Source organism: Equus przewalskii, chromosome 19, assembly GCF_037783145.1.
Source record: "Equus przewalskii isolate Varuska chromosome 19, EquPr2, whole genome shotgun sequence".
In the NCBI taxonomy this organism is placed as follows: domain Eukaryota; kingdom Metazoa; phylum Chordata; class Mammalia; order Perissodactyla; family Equidae; genus Equus; species Equus przewalskii.
Window position 1 is genome coordinate 11,637,095 of NC_091849.1, and position 16,355 is coordinate 11,653,449.

The window sequence follows — 16,355 nt, forward strand, 5'->3', positions numbered from 1 at the left end:
CTGGTTAAAATGTTAGAGTGATTAAAAATAAGAAAAAATGTCTTTCATGTTTACCTTTATTTTAACCTCCCTTGTTGCTCATTTCTTTTTGGAGAGTTGTTTCCATCTAGTATCACATTCCTTCTGTCTCAAGAGCTTCCTTTAATATGTCTTGTAGCACAGGTCTGCTGGCACTTAATTCTCCTAGCTTTTTTCTTTCTGAAAAAAGTTTTCATTTCATGTTTAGTTTTAAAAGATACTTCTCCTGAATATAGATTTCTAGCTTTACAGTTGTTTTCCCTTTCACACTTTTAAAAATGTCGTCTTCTGGTTTGATAGTTTCTGATGAGAAGTTTGCTGTACTTTTTTATCTTTGTTCCTCTGTATGTGATATGTCTTTTTTCCCCATCAGTATTTTCTCTTTATCTTTGATTTTCAGTCATTTCACTATGATGTATCTAGGTATGTGTGTGTGTGTGGTTTATTTTGGTTTTATTGTTTTTTTCTCCTTTTGGGAGGTCTTCATCTTGTTTGAGATGCTCTGAGAGCCTTGGTGTGTGGTTTGACATCTTTAATTATTTTTAGAAGTTTTTCAGCCACTTTCTCTTCAAAATATTGCTCTTGGATGGTTTCTCTTTTTCCTCCTGCCTACATTCTCCTTTTTTTCACCTCCTTTTTCTCTTATACTTCGGTTCGAATAATAATCTCTATTGGCCCATCTTTAAGTTTACCAATTCTTTGCTTAACTGCATCAGGTCTAGTGGTGAATTTCATTAAAGGAATTCTTCGTCTCTGATATCATGCTTTTTTTGTTAGTGGTTTTTTAAAAAAAATTTCCATTTGACTCTTTCTTGGAGTTTCCATCTCGCTGCTAAATTCCTCATCTGTTAATGTAAGTTGTCCACCTTTTCCGAGAGAGGCTTTAACATGTTAATTGTAGTTATTTTTCTTGCTGTTAGGCTCATGGTGGGCGCGGGGGGATTTCTCTGCTGTCCTGGTCCAGTTATAGTCTCAGGCGAGCTCTGTGTGCTGGGGTCTCAGGTTGGGGGCTGTCAGCTTTCTTGCCCTTCTGATCCATGGTGGCCACGCTCCCCCTGGTATCTGTGATTGGTCTTGGGCAGGAGTTGCCTGTTCTTCCCTCAGATTGGTCTTGGGCAGGAGTTGCCTGTTCTTCCCTCAGCGGTAATTGACTCTGCTTAGAACAGGATCCTGGGTCCTGGGTGGTTTTCTGCCCCTCCATCAGGGTAGAGGGTGTTTTCTTCTACTCTTCCCTAAGCTGGAGCTGCAGTGGGTCTTTGCGTGTCCCTGAGGGTGACAGGATTTGCTGCCCTCCCCCATTGGCTTAAGGCTTTTGCTTTGAATAGCAGAAGGGTTCCATGAAGCAGGCAAGGTTGTCTTTGTTTCCCCTAACAGCCGCTGATCACCTCCTAGAGCCCTACACACATCACCAGTGGTGGCTCTCCAGTCTCCCGCCTAGGACCCATCTTTCTAGGGAGCACCCAGTAGAGACCTGTGGAAAAGAGCTTGTGAGTGAGTGTGCACTTTCCTTGCATCCGTTACTTCAGGCTGATATGTTAACCCATCCTTGGCCTTTAACAGTCTGTTAAAAGTCTAGCTGATTTGTCCTTACCTATTTGTCTAGTGCCCACTTCTTGTTCCTGGGCTTTGCCACAGGTGGCACAGTTTGTATGCCCCGTCTCTCCTTGCAGGGGCTTGTCCCTCTTTGGAATTCAGGTTACTTTGTTGTCTTGCAACTTCATCTGACTGATGGGCTAAAGAAAAGTTATGATTTTGTAATTTATCTTTTTCTCGTGTTAAAGTGAGAGTGACATTCTTTACAGGTTTCTAGATCCTAAATTCTGGTTAAAATTTAAATCTAATAGCAGCACTGTTTTAGTATTCATAGATTTAAAAATTGACAAAATAAGTCATGCATTTAGGAAAAAGATTGGAGACACTACAAATTTGAGATTTACTGCTTTTTAAAGCATGGCCTATCTTGGTCTAAATGTAGGTAATCTTCACATTTTTCTGCTTGACATTTTCCTGCTTTTAGTTTCTTTACTCCTTGCTTCTCACCAACATTTAAATGGTATTACAGATGTACTAAACATATTTCCCCATGCTTCTAAGCCTGGTGGCGTTGTCCTCTCTTCCGTTGTCCATAGCGGAAATCTGGGAGGCCACACGTCACGTCTCCGTCCCCTTATCCAGGCCATCAGCAAGTCCTAAATATTTCTCAGATTTTTTTTTCAATCCTAAGGCCAGCGCCTAAGTCCAAGCCTTGATTTCTCATTGGACTTTTGAAATATTCTGATAGTCTCTCATCTCTTTCCACTCCTACTTTCCTGATTGTTTCTGATTGTATCACTTCCTTACTTAAAGTCTTTCATTGGCTCCCCATAACCTTCAGTCTTCACTATAAAGTCCACTTCTTTAGGGTCTATAGCAGACCACACGCCACCCCCCCCGACCCCTGTGCTACTCTGGCTCCAGCACACTTCTGTAATCTACATCCTCATCTCTCCATATTTGTTGGCTTTAGCTAAACCAGAGTTTTTGCAATGTCATGTTCTTCACTGTACGTAATTCTGTGATTTGAGCATTGTGTCTTAGACCAGTTGTTTCTTATTTTTAGCTGTGCATGAGGATCACCTGGGTAACTTTAAAAACTGATGCCCAGTGAAATCAGAATTTCTGGGCGTGGTATTTCTTTTAGGCTCTGCCAAGTAACGCTAACATATAGCCACGGCTGAGAACCATTGGCTTAGAGTGCCCCGCTCTCCATTCCTCACCCTCATTCCATCTCTAATATGTTTATCCTTTGGTTCCATCAAATTCAGGTGTTGCAATAAATTCTCTTAGGATCTTTCTTGACATTCCTTCCCCACAGCATCAGCTGCATACTGTGCTCTGAAGAACCTGAGGTATTAGAATATATGCCATTGCAATATCACTACTGAAACACCCCAAAAGACAGCTCTTGATAAATATGTGAAAGTACCGTGACTTTAGTTTTCAGTGGGGTGTGGGACAACCCAACCCCTGGGACGTATGTCAAAATCATCTAGACCAGGAGTCAGCAGCTTTTTCCGTAAAGGCCCAGTACTCAACATAGTCAGCATATAGTAACTGCAGTCAATATTTCTGGCTTTGCAGGTCATATGGTCCCGGTCACAACTACTCAACTATGCCATTGTAGTGTGGAAGTAGCTGTAGACAATATGAATGGGCACATCTATGTTCCAGTCAGACTTATGGACACTAAAATTTGAATTTTGTGTAGTTTTTACGCATCATGAAATACTGTTCTTTTGATTTTTTTTAACCAATTCAAAATGTAAAAACCAGTTTTAGCTCACAGACTACAGAAACAGGTGGTGGGTTAGATATGGCTCCTAAGCTATACTTTGCCAACCCTTGATCTAGGGGACTTTTTCAAATTATGGATATACCATCTCCCTGAGAGGCTAGTAAACCCCCTATGGGGGACATAGACCCAAACTGAGAAGTCACTGATGTTGGAAACTAAGCAGAGCAAGTTCCCCACCTTAGATTTGCTGGAGTGAAAAGAAGTTTAAGATATTGAGATAACCTAATTTGAACATAGATTATTTAAACATATAATGTGAACCATTCAATAAAGAAGGCAGACAATTATGAACAGCCCCAAAACATAGTCTTACTGGTCTGATATTTTCAGCTTGAGGCTTGGAGGACGTTGAATACATAGTGAGGGTTCAGTATCTATTTGCGAATGATTTTATTAAAAGGATTAGATACTCTATAGAGGATCAAAAAACATATTTAGTGCTTGTCTAATGAGGTAGGTTTCCTTGTTTTTATGACTTTTGGATTTTTTAATAAATACCCCTCATGTAACTTTAGCCTGCAGTAGTGATTTTTGTCTCTATTGCGTGTTATGATTATTTGGTAGAATTGATGAAAATACAGTTGTTTGGGTCCCACCTGCAGAGGTTGTTTTAGTTGCTTTATGGATAATTCTTGTGAGCAGCCTGGGTTGAGAACCATTGGCTTTGATGAATTACAGAATAAAAAACTACTTTTTAAAGACAGTATATTTGCAGTAAACATTTTTAAAAAATATTTTAGGCTAGTTGTTAAAAAACAAACAGTAAAGAATATATAAAATAATATCACACACCTCCTATCATATCTTTAAAAGATAGCCATTGTTAAGTCTTCTGTTTGTTTATGCATTTTCTGTACATATATAAACATATAATTTTTTTAAACAAATAGGATAAAACAATATGTGCCATTCTTTGACTTGTTTTTGCTCAGTTAATATCTTCTAGACATCTAGAAAAATTCAACCTTCATAAATAGTTTTGTGCAAGGGTTAAAAGCAAAAGCACAGAAGATGATTTTTGAGTGGCTTGGCAACCAGGGCTGATGAGAGAGACCGACTGAGAGTGGGGCTATTTCTAGTATTGTTTGGAGGCTGGAACAAATCACAGCTCTCCTGCCTCTTATCCCACTAAAAGGTAAACAAAACACTGCAAAAATCCAGGCAAAACCCGGATAAGATGAAGATTACAGGCAGCCTTGAAGAGGGAAAGAGAATGAACGGGCTTTAGGAGATGTGCCCAGAAGAAAGGGTCTCTCCTCCCCGTGAAGGACTGGGATTGCATGGAGGGCATGTTTCAAAGTTTCTGTTCTGTGCATTGTATTTTTAAAATTGTGTTTGGTATTTTGCACTAGCCAAGTCTGCCTCTGACTTCCTCCATTCATTGTTTCTTAATTGCTAAGCTTGGATTAGCTTGGATTTCTTTCCATGGGTAAAAGGAAAAAACTGTGGGCCTCTGGGTGGTCATGTTAGTTGTACGGCCTAGAGAGTTTAAGAAAAGGTGATGATGTTCCCTTCTGTCCTCTTGGTACCTGTTTTTTCTCTAGGGCTCTTGGGCATCTGTTCTTGCTCTTCTATTAGGATGCTGCCATTCTCTTCACCTGGACCGAGCCGGTAGGTTTCCTGTGTTTGCCAATAGTCAGTAGGACCTCAGACAGACTTGTTTGTCCAGAGTAAGTCAAGATCTTCAGCGGTCCTGTTCACCAACAGGGTTGTGTTGATCCATCAGGTAATTCAAAATGATAGTAATAACATGAAACCTAAATTAATTGTAGATGTTCTCAGCAGAGTTCAGTTTTTCCCATGATAAGCAGGATGATTTAAGAAAAGAAAAAGAAACATAAAAGTAAATTTGAGTTTAGGTGGTTTCTTTGTGCTCAGTCTGCTTGAGGGATAATTCTGGACTGGTCATTAGAAGACCGTTTGAGATTCTATTTTAGTTGCATAATTCTTTCATATCTTGGATTTTTATAAAACATTAAACTTAAAATTTAGTTTTCCAGTTTATTAGATAAATTTATTGTCGAGGTCAATACCTATGCAGACAGTAGGCAAACAATGTTACATAATGTCAAATAACCCTTCATTCATAATGTTAAATGTAGTCAAGAAATTTTTCACGCTTCTTGCATTACATGAGCAAGAAGGAAGAGTACTTTTCGGGGTAGATCTGATAAGCTGTCAGAAGTGGGCTTGGACACAAGGCATATCATGGACTTCTCTTATCAGGAGGATGTGTTTGTGGCAGGGCTTTTCCCCACCCCAGAGCTCCCTTCATGAGCATGCCCCCCCGTATGTTACTACTCCATTATACTCTCACTGTTAGGTTCACTTTGGAAAAGTCTATCTTTCAAAATATAAATATCTTCTGAGCAAATTAGGCCTTTTTTTCTTTCATTCGTTTGTTATAAATTGAAGCCCTTTGTTTGGGAGTGACAGCAGGAAAGCACTGTTTCCCTGAAAGCAGGAAGAGAAAAACCTCTGAAAGGCGAGCTTTGTCTCTCTTTCCTACATCGCCAGCATCTGTCTCTTATGCTGGTGAGAAGCATGCATGGGACTTGAACACACATTGGAAAATATATCAGATGTGTCTTCCTTGACATGATTTCAGATTATCTGATTCCATTCTAAGTGTCAATTCTTAAGAATTTGGCAGAGTGAAACTGGTTTTTTAAAAAAATCTGTTTTCTGCGTTTCCTCACTTCCTTTTTTTTAAATGAAACTTTTTATTTTAAGATAATTGTAGATTCACATGTGGTTGTAAGAAGTAATGCAGAGATCCCGTGTGCCCTTTGCCCAGTTTACCCAATGGGAACATCTTAAAAAGCCACAGTATAATCTCAAAACCAGGATATTGACATTGGTACAATGCGCCAAGCTTATTCAGATTTTACTGGGATTGTATACTTGTATTCATTCATGTGTGTGTATTTAGTTCTATACAATTTTATCACTTGTATATGTATCCAGCACCACAATCAAAATATAGAATAGTTCCGTTGCCACAAAGGTCTTAGTGTTATCCTTTTATAACCACACCTTCCTTCCTTTCTTAAGAGAGTTTTTTTGTTTTGGCTTTTAAATACCTAGACATTAATTATATTTTAAATTTATATCTATCCTTTTAAAACATTACATTTATTTTTTTTAAATGTCATAACGTAAGATTTACCACCTTAACCAATTTTTTACTTGTACAGTTCACTAGTCTTAAGTATATTCACATTGTTTTGCAACTGATCTCCACATCTTTTTCCTCTTGCAAAATTGAAACTCTGTCCCCATTAAACAACGACTACCCATTTCCCTCTCCCCCAGGCCCCTGGCAACCACCATTTCTGTTTCTATGAATTTGATTGCTCTGGGTACCTCCTATAAGTGGAATCATGCAATATTTGTCCTTTTGCGACTGGCTTATTTCACTTAGTATAATGGCCTCAAGGTTCACCCATGTGATAACGTGACAAGGTTTCCTTCCTTTTTAAAGCTGGATAATATTCCACTGTATGTATATACCATATTTTGTTTATTCATTCATCAGTTGATGGACACTTGAGTTGCTTCCACCTCTTGGCTGCTGGGAATACTGCTATGAACATGGGTGTGCAAATATCTCTTTGTGATCCTGCTTTTAATTCTTGTGGATATATACCCAGCAGTGGAATAGCTGGGTCGTATGGTAATTCTTTTTGTAATTTTTTGAGGAGCTGCCACACTGTTTTCCATAGCAGCTGCTCTATTTTACATTCCCATCATCAGTATATATCTGTACTTTAATGATGTTTTGTAACTGTTTTAATTCATCCGTTTTTGTTCTGTTTATTTCATGACTATTTTATTGATCTTTCCTTTACACTCGATGGAAAGTGAATATTAGCACAAATAGCAGGTGAGATATTTTCTTTTATAGAAGTTTTGCATACCAAGGATGATCCTGAAGGTGACATCTAAATGTTTTGGAGTTAATTCCTTCAGCTATAAGTAGTAGAAACCTTACTTGAACTAGTTTAAATAAAAAGAGGGATTTTATTTACGAAGAAACTGGGGTGTTACATTGAATCTAAGGGTAGTAATGTGTCAGGGCCTTAGGAATCACTGGAATAAGGAACTCGATTGTCTCTTGCCTTTGATGGATCTGTTTTCTTTCATCCTCTATCATGGCTTTCATCCCAGGATGATGAAATGGCTGTTCACAAATCCTGAGCCTTTCAGCTTCAGCTACCCAAAGACTGAGGTGCTCGCTTGATTCCAATCCAGAATTCCCAGGGGAGGGAACGACTGGCCCAGCTTGGATCAATTACCTGTCCTGATGGGCCTCACCACAAGCATGGTCGGGGAGATGGAGTCAGTGCAAGGACTGGCAGTATCTCCCAGAGCTGTATGGGTTGACTGGGAGGCAGCAGGTAGCCAGGCAGATGGGGAATGAATGCTGGAAAGATAGAAAGGAAAGGTGTTCTTGTCAACTGTCTGTAAACTAAACTTTAATGAACAGTGATTGAGGATACGTTGAAGGAAGAATGATGGAGCTTGAAAAGTTCTGGGTGAGGACTATAAAGATGACCTGAGGCAAAGAACTAAAAAAAAAAATTGTAACTGATTCTTTAGTGTATGAAGTTGAGAGCCAAGAGGGGAATTCACTGAAGTTCTTTTTGTTTTGAAGATTGGCCCCTGAGCTAACATCTTTTGCCAATCCTCCTCTTTTTTTTTTCTCCCCAAAGCCCCAGTGCATAACTGTATATCTTAGTTGTACGTCATTCCAGTTCTTCTATGTGGGGTGCTGCCACAGCATGGCTTGATGAGTGGTGTGTAGGTCTGCACCCAGGGTCTGAACCGGTGAACCCCAGGCTGCTAAAGCAGAGTGTATGAACTTAACCACTTGGCCGTGGGCCTGGCCCCAGCCTGAAATTCTTAAAATCATAAAAGATAAAATCATTGACTGATTTCTGGAGTGATTTGAATTAAGGGGTAGTTTTTAAAAATGTCTTAACTGTCATTTAGTGTAGAAAATAGGAAGTTATATATCAAATAGCTGTTAGTTAACTTATATAATTTATTCCAAGAGATTTGCAATATATTAGGGGTTTATTAGACTATTTGGTGGATTATAGCTCTATGATGGGAACATTTAGAAAATTAGAAATTAGAGTATAGCCTTAACCTTCTGAAGCCATGGAATTATTTTCTCCATCAAGTATTAGTGATGATGATAATGATTAAAATTTCTTTAGTACTACTGTGTGTCGGGTACTACACCAGTATTTTTATATCTATCTCGCTTAGCCTCCCCCAAACCCTAGATGCTCGCTGTTTGTTAAACTGCACTTTCTGAGGTGTTTTTCAGCGAAATTATTAATGCTTTGCTTTTCCTTTCAGAGATGTGGTACTGGATCTTTCTGTGGGCTCTCTTCTCCTCGCTGTTTGTCCATGGTGCTGCTGGAGTGCTGATGTTTGTCATGCTGCAGAGGCACCGGCAGGGCAGAGTGATCTCTGTCGTCGCAGTCAGCATCGGATTTCTGGCTTCTGTAACTGGAGCGATGATTACTAGTAAGTTGATTTTGTTTTGTTTAAGGACATCATTTTATATGCACTTCTGATTTGGTAACATTGTTCTTATTGCACATGTAACCTTAGTGTAACCTTTCCTGTAGAGTGTTTTTCTGCACTAATCACACTTCACCTAGAAGGTGAAGGTGAGTTCATTTATTCATTAACAGTTTCTGTGCTTCTCTCTGAAGGCTCATCACTCAAGGTTTTGTGGGAAATGGAAAAAACTTGTAAAAATTGGCAAGGGGCAAGGAAATTCATGGGAAAATTTATCTTATAGTGGATGTAGTTTCTGCTTTTTAAAGGAGCTCACTATCTAGAAAGGGAGAGAGATAGGCACACAAATATGACAGCGATAATTGTCATTAAAAAATGAAATTATAGCCCTCAGGTCCTCTATGTCATCTGCCTGTGACTACAAAATAAAATTACACTTCCGTCTTATACACAAATTATTATGAAAGAAGGTAAATTATTATTAATAGAAGTAGAAATAAAGTGGCTACTAGAAATTAGCCACTTTAGAGTGTCCTGTAGCTATTTGCAAGTTTTCTACTGTGCTGCCTCGTGAGCATTTCATACAAGTCTTTGGGTTTGTTCCCTCTGGCCTTCTCCTCTTGACACTGTGCTTGAGCCTCACCTCCAGCCTTGGGTTCAAAGAGTGAGTTCTGGATTCTGCTGTGCTGGTGGAGCCAGAGCTTAGACGCATCCTGTTGAGACTGGAGGGTGCCACAGCTGCTTGCTTAGTCTGCTTCTGCCGGAAACTGGCTGCGTCTCTATGCTGCTGTTGATTCTGTCGCTGCCAATGAATGAGGCTTATATTGCTGTTTGCTTCTGGCCTACTTCCATAGGTCTGGGGCAGCTCACGGTTCCCACTGGATCTATTTTGAGACTCTTCAAGAAGGACTTCTTCCTTTCTAGCTGGTTCTTAGCCCCAGAGGAAGTCCTTTTCTTCTGCAGTTCAAAGCCCCCCCTCCTTTTGTGTCCCACTGTCGCCTTTTCCCAGAGTGACTGATATACCTTGCCTTGAGAGGAAAGCCCTGCTCCCGTGTCTCTGGGTGTGTCCTACGGCACTGATGAGAGAATCAAAAGATAGTTTGGGGAAGCAGTGAGTAGTCCATTTTGCACCCTTTCTTGATTCACTGTTTGTTTTTTCTGTGTTATCTTGTGCTAGGTTTTTGTTGTTGCTGCAGTCAGCCTGTAACTTTATCCTATGGTACCTCATCTGTTTTGCCATTGATAGGGTTTAGAACCAGTACTCAGGTTCAGCTGAGCCACAGGATATGCGTCATGAAGTAGTGGGAGATTCAGCTGGAAAGATAGAATGGAGCCAGATGCAAGAGGATCTTGGAAGGTCAGCTGGGAAGTTTGGACTTTTATTCTGCATGCCATGGAAAACAAGTAGATTTTTTTTTTTAACTTTATTTATTTATTTTTTGAAGATTTTATTTATTTACTTTTTCTTTTTTCTCCCCAAAGTCCCCCGGTACATAGTTGTGTATTCTTCATGGTGGGTCCTTCTAGTTGTGGCATGTGGGACGCTGCCTCAGCGTGGTTTGATGAGCAGTGCCATGTCCGGGCCCAGGATTCGAACCAACGAAACACGGGGCCGCCTGCAGCGGAGCGTGCAAACTTAACCACTGGGCCACGGGCTCAGCCCCTACAAGTAGATATTTTTGAATGAAGTTGGCAAGGGGCAAAAGCAGTTCAGAGGGAAAATTTGTTTTAATAGCTGAATATAGAATATATTCGAAGAACCAAGAAACAATTCTGAAAGAGCAGAGACCTGTCTGTCTTCATCACTGCTGTATCCCCAACAATAAAACAGGACCTGGAACATGATAGATACTCAAGAAATACCGGGTGAGTGGATGGGTGTAGTGAGGAAGAGCAGAGGAAAGGAAGGAAGAAAGGGGAGAGGGAAGAGGGAGAAAACGGGGAGGAAGAGGAATTAAGAGGCGTTGACTGGTCTGAGTTTGAGGCTGGGCTCTGAACTAGAGTAGTGGCCGTGGGCTGGAAAGAGGGGCTGATGTCAGGACTCTGGCAGAGGAAAATATCCACATTAGTTATTCTTTACTGTGGTGGCATACAAAGAGACGTGCTAGGATGCCAGGACTTTCGATGCTGGGTGCTGGTGTAATTGTGGAACCGTGACGAGAGGAGGAAGGAAGAGGGAACAGCTCGTTCAGAAGTTGTGAGTAGGGTTGTGTCTGTGTGTTTATTGGCATAATTATTGTTAAACTTTAAAGAGAGCAGGAGAAATATCATTCTCCTTCCATTTACATAACTGAAAGTAGGTAGTGTATACTTTCAATTCAGTCAAGAGTAAATAAGCCAAGGATTTTAGAAACTGCAATATTATATTTTAAAATCCTTAGGAATATAAGTCTGACATAATTTCAAGTAAAAATTTGTATCCAGGTTAGCAATAAAACATTATATTTTCTTTTGGTTAATTTTCTGACCTGCAAACACTTGAATTAAAAAAATTAGCCAATGTGAATATTTCCCTGTATTTACTTTCTTAATGCAATTTGTGAGTGCCAGCGCATTCATAGCTGCGTATTCAGTTCAGTGAACAATTGCTGAATATGTGTATTGAATAAGATACTGACTGAATATAGATGCATATCCATTATATTTTGCTACTTCTTAGCTTTTATTTCCAGAATGCAGTGATTTTTTATTTAGTTAGTAGTATTGATGGTTAATAGCAGAATTGAGAGAAACTAAGTTTCTGTATAATGTCAAGGAATGGCATTATATAGCTGTCTAATTTTAGCAAGTCTGAAGGTATAAAGTGACATCTCTATGTTAGTTTAATTTGCATTTCTCTGATTACTAATGAGTTTGAACAACTCTTCCTATGCTTATTATGTATTTAGATTTTTTCCCCTGCACATTGCTTCTTTAAATTCTGTGCACAATTTTCTTTTGAGGTTCTTGTTTCCTTATTAAATTATAGGTGTTTCTTGATATATATTAGAGATATTGGTCTCCTTTTGGTTTTGGACTTTGCAAATAACTTCTCTCAGTCTATTATCAGTTACCTTGATCATTGATATTATTTATTGAGCAGAAACCCTTAATTTCTATGTAATCAGCTTAAAGAGTTTTTTGCCTTATAGTTTATAATTTAGAGTTTTATTTAAGAAGTTCTCCCCCACACCAGGGTCAAAAGATAATCTGATATATTTTCTTCTGTTAATTTTATAGTTTTGCCTTTTATATGAAGGTCTTTAATTCATCTAGAGCAGGAGTCAGCAAACATTTTCTTAAAGGGCCAGATAATACATACTTTGAACTTTTCAGGGCAGCTGGTCTTTATTCACAGCTGTTCAGCTCTGCCATTTGGAATAAAAGCAGCCATAGGCATATGTAAATGAATAAGCATGGCCTTTTCCAATAAGACTTTATTTACCAAAACAGTTACCTGGCCTTCAGGTCATAATCTGCCCCCTCGTCTAGAGTTTATCTTTGTATTTGGTGTTAGGTAGGATTCTAGGTACATTTTTTCTTCCTCTCATATAGCAAGCCAATTTTTCCCACACCATCCACTAAAACATCGCTCGTTTCCTCCCTGGTTTGTAGTGCCACCTATTTTGTGTAGTCTGTTCTCAGGGCACACAGATCTGTCTCTAAACTCTGTTCTGATGCGTTCGTCTTTTTACGTGTTCTTGTGGTAAGGCCACCTCTTTTATCCCTCTGGTTTTGTGGTATTTCTTAATAGCTGGTAGGCTAGGTCCCTCTTGTTCCTTTTTTACTCAAAGTTAATGTAGCTATTGATGGACCTTTATTCTTTCATAGAAATTTTAGAAGATGTCTACTGAGTTCCTCAAAAAGTATAACTATGATTTTTAAGGGGATTTAATTAAATGTAGAGGTTAATTTGGGATGAATTGATATGTCAAATTATCCCACCCAGGAACATGGAGAACCTATCTCCATTTATCCAGATCACCTTCTATGTCTTGTTAGAGTTTAAAAATGTTTTCTTGAGAGGAGGGTTATATATTTTTGGTTAATTCTTAAACTCTTATTATTTTGTGGTTGTCATGCATGGTATCTTCTTTATCACATTGTTTAGTTTTATTGGTGTAGGGAAATGATGTTAAGTTTTGAAATTGAGTTTATGAGAGATTAACAAAGCAAAAAACTGTCTCTTTGGGAAGATAATAAGAATAATAGATTGCTAGCAAACTAATTAAAAAAATGAGTTAAGGCAGACAAATAAAATATAGAACAAAATAGGAGAAATATCTATGATATAGAATAAAGAATTATTAAAATAACATAGTTTTGTGAATAGCTATATATTCCTAAATATAAAATGTCAAAAATTGGCATAAGAAGAAATAGAAAATATGAATAAGACAGTAAGTAATTTTAAACAATTGAAATGTTAAAGACCCTCTTCTCCCAAAAGAACTTCAGGCCCAAATGGAGTCTACAGATGAGTTCTGCCAAATTTTCAAGGAACAGTTAGTTCCTATTTTATCCAAATTATTGCAGAAAATGGAAAGAGTGAATGCTGTGCACAGCTTATGTACTGAGGCCAAAATAATCTTGTTGCTAAACAAGGTAGAGACTACACAAGAATGGAACGGTATAGGCTCGTTTACTTTATGAATGTTATCCTTGGAATGTAAAGTTAGTTCAGCATCAGAAAGGAGTATGGCTGTGTGCCAATAAAACATTGTTGATGGACACTATAATTTGAATTTCATATAATTTTCATGTCTTATGAAATATTATCCTTTTGATTTTTTTTCAACCATTTAAAAATATAAAAGCCATTCTTACCTCCCACGCTGTACCAAAACCGGTGGTGCCACATTTGACTTGTGGATTGTAGTTTGCCAATCCCTGACCTAGCTGCACAAACTAATAGTCAGTACACTGTCAAACTAAATCTGCCTTAACCTTTACCTTTGCACTTTCTCAGGAAATATGGAGGGCTAGTCAGTCTCTTTTCATCGGTTCCCCCCTCGCAGGCACATTATGTTGCTGTGTACCGACATCTGTCTGCTGGAGATTCCTCGCCTAGTCCCCCTTGTCCTCGTAGGTTTCTATCTTTCACTCACCTTCAGATCAGCTCCGCATACTGCTTTTCCACTTCATCTTCATTATGCCAGTCTTCTCTAGCCTCTCAGTATTTTTGAGATCTTTCCTTATTTCCAATTGATTCTCTCTGCCATTGTTCATAGTGGCAGTTTCAAACCTGTATCATTAATTTCGAGCACCCTCTTCCACTTCTGTCCTTTTCATTCTTGCATATCTTAGCCTCATATTTCACCAAGAAAATAAACACCATAATGTTTGTACTCTTTAAACTGGCTATTTTTCAGTAGAAGACACCTTAAAGAGAGTGAAAACTAAAGCACAAATTGTGGGAAGATAATTGTTAACACATATAAACATAAAAAGATTAATACAGGTATACCTTGTTTTATTGCACTTCACTTGATTGTGCTTAGAAGATGTATTTTTTACAAATTGAAAGTTTCTGGCAGCCCTGCATTGAGCACATCCTTTGGCACCATTTTTCCAACGGCATTTGCTCACTTTTTGTCTCTATGTCACATTCTGGTAATTCTCACAATATTTCAAATGTTTTCATTATTATTATGTTTGTTATGGCGATCTGTGATCAATGATCTTTTATGCTACTACTGTGATTGTTTGGGGCACCACAAACCATGCCCGTGTAAGATAGTGAACTTAATCAGTAAATGTGTGTGTTCCGACTGCTCCCCCGAGCAACTGTTCCCCTGTCTCCCTCCCTCTCCTCGGGCCTCCCTGTTCTCTGAGACACAGCAATATTGAAATCAGGCCAATTAATAACCCTAAAATGGCTTCTGAGTGTTCTAATGAAAGGGAGAGTCACATGTCTCTCACTTTAATTCAAAAGCTAGAAATTATTAAGTTTAGTGAGGAAGGCACGTCGAAAGCCGAGACAGGCAGACAGGTAGGCCCCTTGCGCCACACAGTTAGCCAAGTTGTAAATGCAAAGGAAAAGTTCTTCAAGGAAATTAAAAGTGCTACTTCAGTGAACAAATGAATGATAAGAAAGTGAAACAGCCTTATTGCTGATATGGAGAAAGCTTTAGTGGTCTGGATAGAAGATCAGATCAGCCACAACATTGTCTTAAGCCAAAACCTAATCCAGCAAGGTGTTGAATCTCTTCAATTCTGTGAAGGCTGAGAGGGTGAGGAAGCTGCACAAGAAAAGTCTGAAACTAGCAGAGGTCGGTTCATGAGGTTTAAGGAGAGAAGCCATCTCCATAACATAAAAGTGCAAGGTGAAGCAGCAAGTGCTCATGAAGAAGCTGCAGCAAGTTATCCAGAAGATGTAGCTAAGATCATTAATGAAGGTTGCTCCACGAAACCAGAGATTTTCAATGCAGACAACAGCCTTATATTGGAAGATGCCATCTGGGACACTTATAGCTAGAGAGGAGAAGTCAGTGCCTGGCTTCAGAGCTTCAAAGGTCAGGCTGACTCTCTTATCAGGGAATAATGCAGCTGGTGACTTTAGGTTGAAGCCAGTGCTCATTTGGCCATTCTGAAAATCCCAGAGCCCTTAAGAATTATGTCAAATCTACTCTCCCAGAGCTCTATAAATGGAACAACAAAGCCTGATAACAGCACATCTCTTTGCAACATGGTTTACTGAGTATTTTAAACCCACTGTTGAGACCTATCACTCAGAAAAAAAGATTCCACTCAAAATATTACTGCTTAGAGACAATGCACCTGATCACCCAAGAGCTCTGATGGAAATGTACGACGAGATTAATGTTGTTTTCATGCCAGGTAACACAGCTTCCCTTCCATAGCCTGTGGATCAAGGAGTCATTTTGACTTGCAAGTCTTACTATTTAAGAAATACATTTCCTAAGGCCATAGCTGCCATAGGTAGTGATTCCTCTGATGGATCTGGGCAAAGTCAATTGAACATCCTCTGGAACGGATTCACCATTCTAGATGCCATTAGGAACATTCGTGATTCATGGGAAGAGGTCAAAATATCAATATTAACAAGAGTTTGGAAGAAGTTCCTTCCAACCTTCATGGATGAAGGCTTTGATGGCTTCAAGACCTCAGTGGAGGAAGTTATGGCAGATGTGGTGGAAATAAGAAAAGAACTGGAATTAGAGGTGGAGCCTGAAGATGTGACTGAAGTGCTGCCATCTCATGATAAAACTTTAATGGATGAGGAGTTGCTTCTTATGGAAAAGCAAACACAGTGTTTTCTTGAGATGGTACCTACTCCTGGTGAAGATGCTGTGAAGATGTTGAAATGACAGCAAAGGATTTAGAACATTGCATAAACTTTGTTGATAACGTGGTGGCAGAGTTTGAGAGGACTAACTCCAATTTTGAAAGAAGTTCTAGTGTGGGTAAAACACTATCAAATAGCATTGCATACTACAGAGAAACCATTTGTGAAAGAAAGTCA

At 39.0% G+C, this 16,355-nt stretch overlaps 1 protein-coding gene across 3 annotated transcripts in view; it reads left to right on the top strand.

Moving 5' to 3' along the window:
- TMEM170B (transmembrane protein 170B) overlaps positions 1-16,355 on the top strand; it is a 69,057-nt gene that overhangs the window by 12,841 nt on the left and 39,861 nt on the right. For all 3 annotated transcript variants that reach the window (XM_008530704.2, XM_070584068.1, XM_008530702.2), the window contains exon 2: positions 8,723-8,893. In XM_008530704.2, the coding sequence (XP_008528926.2) occupies positions 8,723-8,893 (171 nt within the window). The remainder of the gene's footprint in view (positions 1-8,722; positions 8,894-16,355) is intronic.